This window comes from Acinonyx jubatus, chromosome F2 (assembly GCF_027475565.1).
Source record: "Acinonyx jubatus isolate Ajub_Pintada_27869175 chromosome F2, VMU_Ajub_asm_v1.0, whole genome shotgun sequence".
Lineage (NCBI taxonomy): Eukaryota > Metazoa > Chordata > Mammalia > Carnivora > Felidae > Acinonyx > Acinonyx jubatus.
In genome coordinates this window covers 53,591,565-53,606,213 of record NC_069394.1, presented here as the reverse complement: position 1 = coordinate 53,606,213, position 14,649 = coordinate 53,591,565, and the positions used below count along the sequence as shown (strand labels likewise).

Here is a 14,649-nt window from a genome sequence, read left to right as displayed (position 1 = left end):
AATGTACAAGCACTTTGATAGGGGAGGAGGTGTCATCAAATCTAGAAAAGCAGATCAAAAAAGCTTCCTCAGTGCTTTGCTCACAGAACTTGGAGAATGTTGCATACCTACTAATAGGCAGCTGATTCCAGTGAATGCTCAGGGTTCTAGAATCCTCAGAAAACGACAGCATAAGCCAAACATATAGGTATTCTACCAATGCACACTAAACTGCATTCAATTACCTTAAACTGACATGTTGACTTTCTAATCATGCCTCCTTCTGCTAGAGCTTTATTGGTTCTTTTTTTTTTTTTTAATGTTTATTTACTATTTCTGAAAGATAGAGTGTGAGCAGGGGAGGGGCAGAGAGAGAGAGAGATATACACACACAGAATCCGAAGCAGGCTCCAGGCTCTGAGCTGTCAGCACAGAGCCCAATGCGGGGCTCAAACCCACAAACCAGGAGATCATGACCCAAGTCGGATGCTTAAAGGACTGAGCCACCCAGGGGTGCCTATCAGTTCTTTTTAAAAGCATAAATCTGTTTCTGAATATTTAAGATGGCTTTATCGTGCCTTATACATTAAGAAGTGATTGTATACAGAGGTTTCCAAATATGTAACAATAATATGTTGGGTTTTTTTAAATATTCTATTATGCCAAACAAAATTTACAGAAAAGTATATTTTCTTGGAAAACTTTAGCCATGTTTAGGGCAGAATTTAGAATGTAAAGCACCTCCTCCCTCCATTGGTCAGTGTTTGCGACCATCTAGTTTTGCTTGTATTTAACGTTTATTCACTTTTGAGAGACAGAGACAGAGCGTGAGCGGGGGAGGGGCAGCGAGAGGAGACAGAGTCTGAAGCAGGCTCCAAGCTCTGAGCTGTCAGCACAGAGCCTGCTTGACACAGAGCTTGAACTCATGAACCTGGAGATCATGACCTGAGCCAAAGTGGGAGGCTTAACCGACTGGGCCACCCAGACGCCCCTGGACCATCTAGTTTTGAGGCTTAACAGCCCTAGTCCACTTTTATTCTCACTTTATTTTTTAAGTAACTTGAGTGTTCATCTTAGTTTAAATCTCAGAATTTTTTTCACAAATGGATTTCAGTAATTTAGCAACTAATTTAGGAAAATTTACTAGTATTTTATTCTTTGATTTGTCACTTGAAACCATGCTGGATGTTTGCTCCGTATTTTAAGATTTGTTTTTCTATGATATTTGGAAACTTCCAGGCTACTTCTCTCTAAGGAGGCGATTTACAGTTTTTGTGTTTAACTGTTTTCGCTTTAGCCTGTGTGCGTCATTTTTTTCTCCTAGGATATGTTATGCTTACCTATGAAGCCCTGTCGTCGAAGAAGTGCTGTGCGAGGACTGTACCAAGTTAAACACACAGCTCTGCCCCCATGACCTTGTCAACCTCCAGCGCGCGGTGGGCGGATGTTGATGACGTCACGGCCCATTTGCTCTTGCCTGTCTGGTGGTTAAATCCTTACCTCCAGGCTTTGCGGCTGTGGGTGGATCGCGGATGGAGAAAGTAAGGGTTTCAAACAAATATCCCGCATCCTCTTTCTGCTCGTGGAGGAAATCTCTTTTCAGCCCGGCCCCCAATTGTGCTACAGGAAAAAAATAAAACTTCCCTCTCATCTGTGCAGCTGGACAGTTTCAGAAGGAGTGGGGGAAGAAGGCTGATTAGAGCTTGGTGCAAACAGGAAGCCAATTCCCCTGGAGCTAGAAATGAGGGGCAGGAATTCACATCTTTTCCCATGAGTATCAAAGCCTTGGACATTTTCCTCCCCAAAATAAGCTTCCCTAAATTGAATTCCTAAAGCTGCTTCCCAAGAACTACCCTGGAGGCAGCTCCCCTGTAGAGGACAGGAGAATTTGGATAATATGGGAAGACAAATCCACCCACTGATGGGATTATTCCGTTGTATAATTGGATAAGATTTTATGAGAGTGAAGTGATTTTACTGAAAATTAATATCTTTGTAGTCACATGTAAGCCAGGTATTGTAAAATGCATGTACTTCTTATTCTGCCCTGTCTGTTCAATCATTACCACACAGTTACTCTTTTTGTTATCTTCATAAAGCTCTGAGGTAAAGAACTCCTACTGTGTTGTTATAGATAAATGTCTGGGCTGGTGAAACTCCCACATCCCTGTAAGTAACCAGTAGGCTGTTTTCTGTCTGTTTACTTCAGTACAACATTTTGCACATGCAATAACGAATACAGTCAATGAGTGATGACATGGGTAGAAAATGACCACCAAGTCTGTAAAGTAAATTCCAGTAAATTGACAATGTATCCTACTTAATTACTTGCACTCTTCACATCTCCACTCCTTCTATTTGCTTTTCAAAGAGAAAAGCCCTTTGAACCCAAACATTTGTCAAGCCCAGTCCTAGACAAGAGGCCAAAGGGAAAGGCAATTCTCTCAGCATCTACTTCTATCATAAGTAGAATTGCAGGGAGTAACCACTCAGGAGCAGTTGAGCAAAATTGGCAGTTTTCCCCATACAGCTAAAAGATTTGACTCGAAAAACATCTTCATACAGCCATTCAAAATATAAGTACAGTCTATTTACCAAATTGAATGTGAGCGATTTTTAAATTGTTCACACAACTGCTTCCCTCTTGTAGATTCTCTTTAATTACCTTAAATAAATGCATACATTTTGATTAAATAAAAAGGAGAAAAGAAGAGGGAGATTGTGAAATAAACAGAGGCACCTATTCTGAAATTGTCTTAATACTCTGGGAAAATGTTTCAGAGGTACAGGAGATTAAATTAAAGCAGGAAAGGTTCCCAGGTAGGTTAATTTAAATTGTTTTTAATGTTTTTTTTTTTTTTTTTGACAGAGAGAGACTGTATGAGCGGGGGAGGGGCAGAGAGAGAGGGAGACACAGAATCCGAAGCAGGTTCCAGGCTCTGAGCTGTCAGCACAGAGCCCAATGTGGGGCTCGAACTCACAGACCATGAGATCATGACCTGAACCGAAGTCTGACACTCAACCGACTGAGCCACCCAGACGACCCTCCCATGGTAGGTTAATTTAAACTGTGCTCTTTATTTGCTTAGATGCATTTGGGATGGGGGGGGAAAAAAAACCTCATTTGTAACCAATTTATTGATACTTTTTATAAATTATAGTCTGTTTTTTAAATTTTTTAAATGTTTTATTTATTTTTTTGAGACAGAGAGAGACAGAGCACACGTGGGATAGGGACAGAGAGAGAGGGAGACATAGAATCTGAAGCAGGCTCCAGGCTCCGAGCTGTCAGCATAGAGCCCAAAAAGGGGCTTGAACTCACAAACCTTGAGATCATGACCTGAGCAGAAGTCAGACACTTAACCAACTGAGCCACCCAGGCACCCAATTATAGTCTGTTTTTTAACTTAAAAGTGTGGACAGAAATGTCTTTACTGATCAGAAAATAAATTTTAATATCTAAGAAAGTAGAGAATGTGAGCACATCTATGTGCTCTATGGTTTATGATTGTTAAACTTGATTTCAGAGTGTTGTTTGAAAGGCAAGTAGTGTATGTTATATGTATATCACTTTATAATCATTTACTGTCTGTCTGAACCAGCTCTTAACCTCAGTGTTTCCCTGCTTTGGGGAAATAGCCTACTTTTTATACCCAAGGAATTAAAGTTTATTCCAAAGGATAGTGAATAAGTTTTGAAACCTCAAAGCACTTGTTCTACATAGAAACTAAAAGGAACTCTCTTGTTTGAGAAATTGTTGCAAATTAAAGATGTCTGCAAATTCTTTGTCACTACCTCCCCTACCTCAGAGGTGGAATTTATTTCCCCTCACTTTGATTATGGGCTGGTTCTGGGACTACTTAAGTAATAGAAGATGGAACAGGGATGGTATGCCAGCTCTCAGATTAAGCCTTAAGAAGGCCTGGAGGTTTCCATTTTCTGTCTCTTTTGGGAGCCCCAAACTACGTACATGTGCCCTGCATGGAGAGGAAGGATGCTCAGCCTGCTGGCCTCCTGGGGGGAGGGAGGGGCCCAGATGCCTCCAGCTACAGCCATCCTTTGGAAGATGCCAAGGGAGACCAACAGAACTGCTGGTTGAGCTGTCAACCCACAGAAGCTAGGAGGCAAACAGAGTGGTTGTCGTTTTAAGCCACTAAGTTTGGGGTAATTTGTTCTATAGCAAAAAATAACCGAAATAGAAAGCAAGCCGTTTACTGTCACCTTTAACTCTTGGTTAACAGGGAATGGCTTTGCTTTGTGAGACAGACAGCTAGACTTGCTTCTCTAGATTGGGTTTGGATGATTTACTGTGAGTTGCAGAGGGCTCAGGTAAGGGTTCCTGCAGTTAGGGAGGACGGGGAGATGGGGTCAGAAAAGACAATGCAGAGCTGAGTGGGGAAAAGGAGGACGACCTTCCGAGCCTGGGATGCTGGTGGCAAACATGAGGAGCCAAATAAATTCTTTTTTTTCTTTTTTTCTTTAATTTTTAAAAATATTTATTTATGTTTGAGTAAAAACAGAGTATAAGTGGGGGAGGGGCAGAGAGAGAGAGGGAGACACAGAATCTGAAGCAGGCTCCAGGCTTCGAGTTGTCATCACAGAACCTGATGTGGGGCTCAAACCCACAGACCACGAGATCATGACCTGAGCTGAAATCAGCTGCTCAACTGACTGAGCCACCCAGGTGCCCCTAGGAGCCAAATAAATTCTGTGAGTAAAACGAGTGATCCCAAGGCAGAGTGTTTGGGGGGTGAGGCAGTAAAAAATGCATAGTTATTCAAATACAAATGTTTATTCATATGCACTATGAAATTATCTACCATACTACACTTTTGGAAATGCTGCCTGAAGTAACACACTTTTTATGTCTCATGGCTCCTTCAGAAGTCCTTCAGGAGGAAGTAAGTACATAGGGATATTCCCATTTTTTACAAACTGACCATGTTTTCTTATATAAGAATGCCAAATCTTTCTTCATTGCTTTCTGTGGCAGTTACACTTAGCCCCATCAAGACAATTAGATGGACACACTCACACACAGAGAAACACAACACACACACAAGCACACATTCTTAAATAGAATTTTTTTAATTGCCAAATATGAAGAAAAATTTTCAGCCTTTAAAATTAGGTGAGTCTCTGGGGTACCTGGGTGGCCCAGTCGGTTAAGCGTCTTGACTTTGGCTCAGGTCATGATCTCACAGTTCGTGGGTTCGAGTGCCGTGTCAGGCGCTGTGCTGACAGCTCGGAGCCTGGAGCCTACTTCAGATTCTGTCTCCCTGTCTCTCTGCCCCTCCCCACTCATACTGTCTCTCAAAAATAAATAAATGTTAAAAAAATTTTTTTTAATCAAAAATAAAATTAGGTGAGTCTATTTGATATCAGTTTTGGTGGGAAATAAATTTATTCATATTTTTAAATATATAAGCATAAAACTGCATAATTTAGTAGTTGTATATCATTTTTGATTTGCAAAATTATTTTAGCATTTAAATTTTTTTTTAATTTAAATTTTTTAAAAGTAATCTCCACATTCAATTTGGGGCTTGAACTCACAACCCCAAGATCATGAGTCACATGTTATACTAACTGGGCCAGTCAGGATCCCCTTTAAAAAAAAAAAAAAAGATTTTTATTTTTAAGCAATCTCTACACCCGACATGGGGCTTGAACTTACAACCCAGAGATCAAGAATCACATGCTCCACTGACTGAGCTAGCCAAACACTCCTGTCTTATCATTTGTTAAATGGAGATTAGCCTTTTTAAAAAGAATAAAAATGAGGGTATGGTCATTAGACAAAATAAAGCTTCTCTTGATATCAGAAAATTCCATTTCTGTCCACCTATTGAAGCTTTGGATTATAATCTCATGAGCATGCTATTATTATTTTTTTAATCCAAGTTAGTTAACATGTAGTATAATATTGGTTTCAGGAGTAGAATTTAGTGATTCGTCACTTACATGTAACACCCAGTGCTCATGCCAACAAGTGACCTCCTTAATGCCATCACCCATTTAGCCCATTCCTCCCAACCTATACCCCACCAGCAACCTTGTTTGTTCTCTGTATTTAAGAGCCTCTTATGCTTTGCCTCCCTCTCTGTTTTTATCTTACGTTTCCTTCCTTTCCGCTATGTTCATCTGTTTTGTTTCTTAAATTCCACACGAGTTAAATCATATGATATTTCCTTCTTTGACTGAGTTTGCTTAGCATAATACATTCTAGTTCTATCCGTGTTGTTGCAACTGGCAAGATTTCATTCTTTTTGATCGCCGAGTAATATTCCATTGTATATGTACCACATCTTCTTTATCCTTTCATCTGTTGATGGACATTTGGGTAAACATGTTATTTTGCCTGAGTCCCATTCCTTTGAATTCCAGTGTCCTCATTTATAAAATGGTTATAAATATTTTATCGTTGCCATGAGGTAATCTATGTTTAAGAGCTTCATAAGCTGCAGAGAAGAACAGCTTGCCTGTGTTTTAAAGATTTAAAATGTAGAATTTTATTTCACAATTTTAAAAACAATTTATTGTTGAGACTGTTTCTTCCCTTCCACAGTGATTACAAGAGCATTTCCTCAAACTTCTTAAGCAGTTGATTATTTGGGCTATTTTTTAAAATGCCCAGATTTTTAAAAAATTACATTTAGTCTGAGGGCTTCCTATCGATCCCTTTTGTGTTTTGATATCCGATGAATTTCTCCTGTTCTTCTTATATATTTGTCCTAGAATTTTAGAGCATCAAGCAGTCATGGAAGTCACTTAGTTCTTATCCAACCATTTAATTTGGTAATGGTGGCCCAGAGAGAGTTATTTGTGCATGTGATTTCTCTAGAAGATCCCATTTCTCTAAAAGAGCTGATGTAGCAGCTCTTTCAGCCTACGAGGTTTCATTGTGCAATAAAGGTGGGCAGTATCCCAAACAGGATCACTGGCCTTTCTTGTGAGTAAAACCTCTCTAGAATTCAGAAAGACTTCAACTAAGACTACAGCTAAGACCTGGTCATCCAAAATTCTGCCTCTCAAAACATCTGTATGATGGCATGGCATGCATGTGCCAGAGGGACCCCATCAGTAAAGGTTGCCCACTCTGAGCTAAGACATAGGCTGGTGAGGTTCCTGCTGTTCCTTTTCTTATTCTGTGCTTTGGACCCTGATATACTAGGGTGAGAGGCAGTGTGTTAAAACCAAAAATCCTGTACAGAGAATTCAGCCACAAATGAGACAAGGAACTTAACATCGTTACTTAACGGACAGGATCAGCTGATCTCTAAAATTAAAGAAACAAATATTTAATGTAATCCTAAAAAGGAGATTAATTGTTTTCACTTCTGTCTTTAAAAGAATATGCTGTACTTGATTATATCTCAACAATTCAAGCGTCCTTCCTGACTCTTAATCCAGAGGCAAGAAGACTGGAGTGGGGGTTCACAGAAGAGCAAAGTTCTCTTTGTGTTGTGCCTCTTTGAGTTGTGAAGTTGGGCTGAGAAAAGCAGAGGACACGTTAATATTCTTAAAGTAATGGAAGTAAGTAGCATTTAACATGGAAAAAGGGAAAAAGTGTATTTTAGAGAATCTAGAAGTCATGATATGAGAAGTTAAAACATGATGTAGAAAGCCACAGGGAGGGGCACCTGGGTGGCTCAGTCGGTTAAGCGTCCGACTTCGGCTCAGGTCATGATCTCACGGTCTGTGAGTTCAAGCCCCGCGTCGGGCTCTGTGCTGACCGCTTACAGCCTGGAACCTGTTTCAAATTCTGTGTCTCCCTCTCTCTCCCTGACCCTCCCCTGTTCATGCTCTGTCTCTCTCTATCTCAAAAATAGATAAACGTTTAAAAAATTAAAAAAAAAAAAGAAAACAAAAAAAAAAGAAAGCCACAGGGAGTCTGTAGGAGACTGCCTGCCTAGCTCATATCAAACCTCGTTCTCAGAGAGGGAACTCTCTTCCTATTCAAAATCAACATTCTCAGTCATGATGATTGGCTCAAAGATGAACACCTGACGAATTGGATCAGTCACATTTTTGCTCTCATGTTTGGAAATGAGATACAGTGGGTAGTATTCCTGGAACTGAGGTGATGGAAACTGAGCTTTTCTGTGACCTCATTGATCACATGTTCATGGGAGCAGTAAAGTAGGTGTGCAGAGGTGAAAAGTTCAGAGGTGTGATGAAAGAAATAGAGACAAAAGGCAGAAATGGTGAGGGTGTTCTGCCTCACTCCTGATGACTTTCAAGTTTGGGCCAAGTCCCTGCTGGGGCCTGGGAGCACTTGCCCTTGGGCACCATGAAGTCTGCCTATGTCCCTGAATCCCTACAACAAATTCCTAAGGGTAAATATTGGGAAGGCAATGTATAAAAAGGGACAGGAACATTGTCTACTTTAGGCTAATGGGGAAAATCAGTGCAGATAAAACATGTCCTTGGTCTGGAAGTTTGGTTCTTAGACAAAAGATGAAAGGGTGAATCCCAGCAAAATCGAATCTGTCAGCTTCACAGACTCTTTGCACACCTCCACCCCAACCTCTCCTCCTCCTCCTCAGTGCTCCCCAAGGTTGGGTCCTTCTTAACCATCAAGCTACTGCAAAGTCACCACTGGGGGACGTCTCTTCTCCCCAATTTCGGTCTCTCTATTCCTGATTTCCCCCCAGGCCATAAAGAAATAGGCTAATGATTTACAAATTAGCAAATTCCACAAAACAAGGTTTCTTCAATTAGCTTTAATAGTAAAAATATTAACATTGTCCTCCATCTTTATTTCAAGTTCCAGCTAACGAATCAACTAAGAATTTTTCTCTTCCATTCTGTCAGTTCTCCTCCTAAGCAGTGAACCTCCCCTCAGTTCTATTAGGCCAAAACTTTTAGTTCAAAACTGAAAACTGTGGTCAGTCCTCTGGAGATTTCTAAGCATGCCTGGATGCTGGGAGATAGCCTCTACTTTCCATTTGATTCTAGGTGAAAGAGATGACATTAGCTAAATCTGCCCTCCGCAAGGAAAGCCAGCAACACCTTGCTGCTCTGAGGTTTCTTCTGGTCACATGAGTAATAGAAAGTAGCCGATGGGGGGGCCCTTGCTGGCTGAAATGTGCTTGTCCAAGTGCGCTTTTGGGGGGGAGTCTGGGAGGGGTTTCCCTCTACCCCCCACTCACTGATCACTGTGATGGAAGGATGAAGAGAGAGAATCCAGATGGAATGCCACCTTTGCCATTTACGACGTGGGTGATCTTGGGTCAGTTATCTGGTCTCTCCAGTCCTCCATCTTCTTACCTGTATAATCAGCACAATATTAATACAGTAGGTAGCTGGGCCTTCTAGGTTAAATAAGAGGATTGCAGATAATGTCTGTAACTTTATTGCCCAGCATTATGCCATTATGCACAAACACACACACACACACACACACACACACACACACACACACATCAGATGTTCTTTTTATTTAGGCAGAAAACCCAGATGGAAACTTTAGGCTGTTACTCTTGTCCTCACTCAGACTTCTTTGGTAGCACAGCTCTCCTCCCAAATCTTCTTTTTTATCCCTGGACATTATTACAGTTTCTGCTAAATAAAGTGTCCTGCCCAATAATGTTTTCTAATGTGGCAATGCCATGAATTGCACTGTATCAGGCCTTTTTTCTTTACCTCATGCTAATGAGGTCCAGATACAGTGCTGTTGCTTTTATTTTTCTAAGAAAATATATTGCTTCCTTTCTATGTGAATAGCACATATGCTTAGAATTATTTGGTGATCAATACTAATTAGGTATTCTGTTCAGTGGATGCTTAATGTTTTCATTGCAGACTTGCAACTAGTCACTTTGAATTGGTTGGCCCAAACTCTATATTGTTTCAATTGCCTTCGTTTTGTTTGACTTCCTTAGTGAGGAAAAAAACTATATTCAGTTGTATTCTTTTAACATTTTTATGCTTTTATTTATTTTGAGAGAAAAGAAAGAGAGAGAGCGAGCAGGGGAGGGGCAGAGAGAGAGTGAGAGTGAGAGTCCCAAGCAGGCTCCATACTGTGAGCACAGAGCCTGATGTGAGGCTTGACCTCACGAATTGTGAGATCATGACCTGAGCCAAAACCAAGAGTTGGGTGCTTAGCCGACTAAGCTACCCAGGCACCCTTAAATTTTTAAAAAAAATATTTATTTACTTTTGAGAGAGAGAGAGAGAGACAGAATCCAAAGCAGGCTCCAGGCTCTGAGTGGTCAGAACAGAGCCCACTGCGGGGCTTGAACTCACAAACCTGGAGATCATTACCTGAGCTGAAGTCAGATGTTTAACAGACTGAGCCACCAGACACCCCTCAGTTGTATTCCTTTAAGTTTCAAATCTAAACATAAGTCTGTGGATATAAAAAGAAAAATGAGGCATGCAATAACATTATGGAAAAATGCTCCTTATGAATTCAATGAAAATTTAATTGAATTTAAAGAAATTAAATTTTTCTTATTGAGACAAAAACTAGAATCCTGTGAAAAATTCTTATAGTCTCCCTCTCTCTCTCCTTATCTGTTTTCTTCATTCTTATTTTCTAATAAATCTTATTTAGACTTGAGACCCTACTGGGAAATTTCACTTTTAGTTTTGGGAAATGTCAGTTACCAGTGGTGGGAATATCAGAATATGTAAGCAAGAGAAAATAATCTTTTCTCTCTCACATGTGTTAAAAATAGTCACAGGGTATTCCACCCCTGCCCCCCATCCTGTAAAAGGGGGAAAAAAAATCACCTTTGGACTAAAGTTTATGAGGGAGTGTTTTCCTAAGGGGGAAAAATTTTTTTTAAAGAAAATTAAAAGAAACAAAACGATTTGAAATTGCAGTCAGTCAAGGAAGAAGAACAGAGTTGGCCAGTGGCATCTGCTCAGGCAGAACACGATGCCCGCCCCCCCCCCCCCCCATCCCCTGCCTTCTTCCCTTGCTCTCCAGGCCTTTGGACAGGCACAGGGGCCATCAGGGAAAAAGGCTCTGGCCATGAGAACCACCCTTTTTTTTCCCCTTCAGCTTTTCAGTGGGAGGAAGAGAGAAGAGTAAATCCATACTCTGAAATTTCCTGGAGGCCTGGCCTCTTAGGCAAGGGTCTCATCCCACCCCCAGTGAGTCAGCTGAAATTCAAACTTGACCCCTAAGCCAAGCCTGCAAAGAAGCGCTTCCCTCTAGTTCTCAGCCTAAAAAAATGGGCCTGAACCACCTTACTTGTCCTCACTCCATTTCCCCATCTCTCCCCCAACCTGCCCTGCCCATTTTCGGCTTCCAGCATTGCTGACCCTGCACAGGGAAAAGTTAATTCTTTGCTTGCTTTTGTCCCAAATGCTCCACTTTTGTTTCTTTCTAACTCCTTTCCTCCACCACCCACATCTGCGTTCTTCCCCTAGCTGAGTCAAGTGAAGGACTGACTGTAGGACTGATTCAGACAGAAGACAAAAGATGCAAAGGCAAAAGATTTTAGCGACAGGTGTATTCTTGTTACCCATTTATAGAAGCTGAATTCAGCAGAGAACTTTCAAGCTCCACTTGACTCTGAATGCACAGACAAACATCAAGTAGTGCTTAGTGTTTTTCTCCTCAATTGTAGGTGCCTAAGGATTTAAGATTAATCCTAAGATTAAGATTAATGTGGCCAGACATTAGATAGAAAATAAGGAGGTCTAAGTTATAAGCAATAAGACAGTCCTAAACCTGGGGAAACTTACTTCCAAGCTCTGTACAAAGAAAAGGACCCAAGGCAAAGGTAACTAAAATAAAACCACTCATGTGGTCTACAGACCCTTACATTTTACTGACTTCCATGGTTGTCACCTTTTTAGTCTTGAGCCACAGACTCATGGAAATTACCAGGAGGTATTCATGATCCCAAATTTACTTCCTTTGGCAGATCCCTAATCCCCCAAGTAGAAATAAGTGTAAATGAGGCTATGATCAGGAACCTTTCCTTGACTCTTGAAGATATTGCAGAATCTGCTGTTAAAGCAATAGTTGCCCAAGACTCTGGCCAAAGTTGTTCTCGATGATAGGATAGCCCTTGCTCACCCTTTAGCTGAGCAAGGAGGTGTCTGTGCCGTGGCCAGCACTACTTGCTGCACTTAGATTAACACCTCTGGGGAAGTTGACACTTGGCTACATGACATCACTGAACAAGCCACTTGGCTTAAGAAAGTGACTCCTTCAATGGGAGTCAATCTATTTGACATAAGTTGGTCTGGGTAATGGGGACTGTGGCTTCAGAGTTCCCTCCAAACTTTGGATATTATTCTGTTTACAGTCGTTCTAATAGTTTCCCTGCTTCACTGTGTTCCCTCAAAAGCTTTAAATGCCTGTGTGCAGCCACTGGTGAACAGACGAATGATCTCCCTTTGCCTAGAACACACAAAACGGGATGATGAACATAGCCAACTAAGGGAACAAGGCTTCAGTATCCTAACCTATGTCTTCCACTCTGAGATACAACCTGACTCCAACATCAACAAGACGCGGTGGATCCAAATGGTGCTAGTACCTTTTTTTTTTTGATGAACGTTCTCAGTACGACTGACTGGAGTGCTGAAGGACTACTGTGACTTCTTCTGGCAAATAGTGAACAATTGCGTTTGTGAGCAAAGAGTTAAATACAAAGTCAAGGGTTTGATGATGCTGGGCTCTGAAGACTGTCTTCCCATTCTACTTCTTAGGACTGAATGAAGGAATTGTTCAGTTTACAGAAAGCCAATTACCAAATTCAAAACCTATTTTAACTGAATAGGCTAATGAGATACGTGAAATTCCTTGTTAACCTGTTACTTTGGGGGGAAAGGCATTTAGCATGGCATGCAGGTGTCTTTGCTATTTTTCTCTACTTCTATGCGGCTCCTGGTTCGTTTTCCACTTTTGTTCAGAACAAGTTTGCACATAGTCTTAAATGCAATATTTGTTTATTCCAAAAGAACATATTCATGATAAAAATCATTGTAAAAGGAAAAACAAATCCCAGAATATTGATCAAAAGAGGGATTGCCCCGGTGGCCTGGGCTGCATCACAAATCTTAAACCTAATTCAGATAGATAGATAGATAGATAAGTAAATAAATAAATAAGAATAAACCTAAGTCAGCTTGCACTTATAGGAAACACCTGTCAAGGAAACCTAACATGCACCAGTTACAATCTTCTGTCTCAGCTTTAGTTATCTAGCTTATCCCAGAAAATAGGACCTACTAGCCTTACAAGGAAATCCTCAGTCTCCCAGTCAGTCTTGCCCTGTTTCTGATTTGCTTCTTCTAATGCTCTATAAAACTCGCTTTTGCCCCAAATCTCTCAGGAGCAACATGGCACTGCTTGCGAGACACTGTACTCCCCCAATCCATGTATTGTTTTCGCTTGAATAAAGCACACCAAACTGGTTACTTAAAAAAAAAAAAGTATACGCAACAGGATATAAGCAAGTTAAAAAAATATGGTTTATTACTGAATTCAGAATATGTATTTTTAAATATTGCCACAATCCTAAATATTTATGTGAAACTCCATTAACAATTTGTGCCTGGTAGATTTAGCCCTGGAAGTTTGTTGCTTTTTATATTTTTGTAGTTTATGATATGTACACAAACTTATTAGAGGAACACTTTAAAAAATAAGAAAACAGGGGCACCTGGCTGGCTCCCTCAGTAGAGCCAGTGAGTTCAAGCCCTAGCTTGGACATAGAGATTACTTTGAAAAAACAAAACAAAACAAAACAAAACAAAACAAAACCAATGAATTGTGAATTTTGAGAACTTACATGTTTACCTAATGCCAGAAAAAACAGGTAAAATTGAAAAATTCAATTGATCCATAAATCTATTTGACCCTATATTCAGTATAATTCTAGATGAGATGTGAGGAAAGTCCCTCTCTTACAGAGCATGTGGTCAGGGAGCAAACAAACTGCTCAGTGATGACTTGAGGACTTCATCCCAATCCTGCCCACCATGGCTGTGTGAATCTGGGCAGGTTATATAACCTAAGCCTCAGTTTCTTTATCTGTAAAATGGGATAGTATTAATACTGCCTTTTCAGTTTAAGAAGATTAAATCGAATGTTAATATCTATGAATTGCTGAGAACAATGCCTGGAATGTAGTGAGCCCTCAAAAACGTTATGTATCAACTACATGGAAGCAAAGACTAGAAGTTATTCATTTTATGTCAAAATACGTGAATATTTAGAGTTTTATATATATATAGCTGGATGTTTGCCTACATTTTTCATCTTCTCTTTTTGGTCAAAGATAGATTTGAAACCGGATGGGATATCACATATTATAGACCTACAAATTTCCTGTTTCTTTTAGATTGGTACCCAATCTTGGATTATGCGGGTGGAAGAAACCAAAACATACTCCTTAGAGTAATACCTGAGAGCAGGAGTTATAGATTAAGACCTTCAGAACAAACAACAAAAGCCCTGACTATATACACAGAAGCAGTGTTCTTTAAGGCTTGAGAGGATTTTTTGACCTTTGCTTTATGAAACATGGACAATCTTACATTTGATTGGTGAATTTTCTCCGAGTTGCTTTTTTTTTTAACCACGTTCCCTGCCTGAAAGCTAAACCTATTTATGGTGAGCACTGTTTTTTCAATTAAGTTTATTTTCATTTTCCCATAGGCCATGTTAGCTGAGAACGTCCCAAAGTTTTTCTTTCC

General features: G+C 40.3%; 1 protein-coding gene across 1 annotated transcript in view; it reads left to right on the top strand.

The window, feature by feature from the left end:
• The first annotated feature begins 1,511 nt into the window (after positions 1-1,511).
• Positions 1,512-14,649, top strand: part of LOC106970868 (uncharacterized) — a 28,716-nt gene continuing 15,578 nt past the window's right edge. Inside the window, exon 1 of the mRNA XM_053208217.1 lies at positions 1,512-1,520. Coding sequence (XP_053064192.1) covers positions 1,512-1,520 — 9 coding nt within the window. The remainder of the gene's footprint in view (positions 1,521-14,649) is intronic.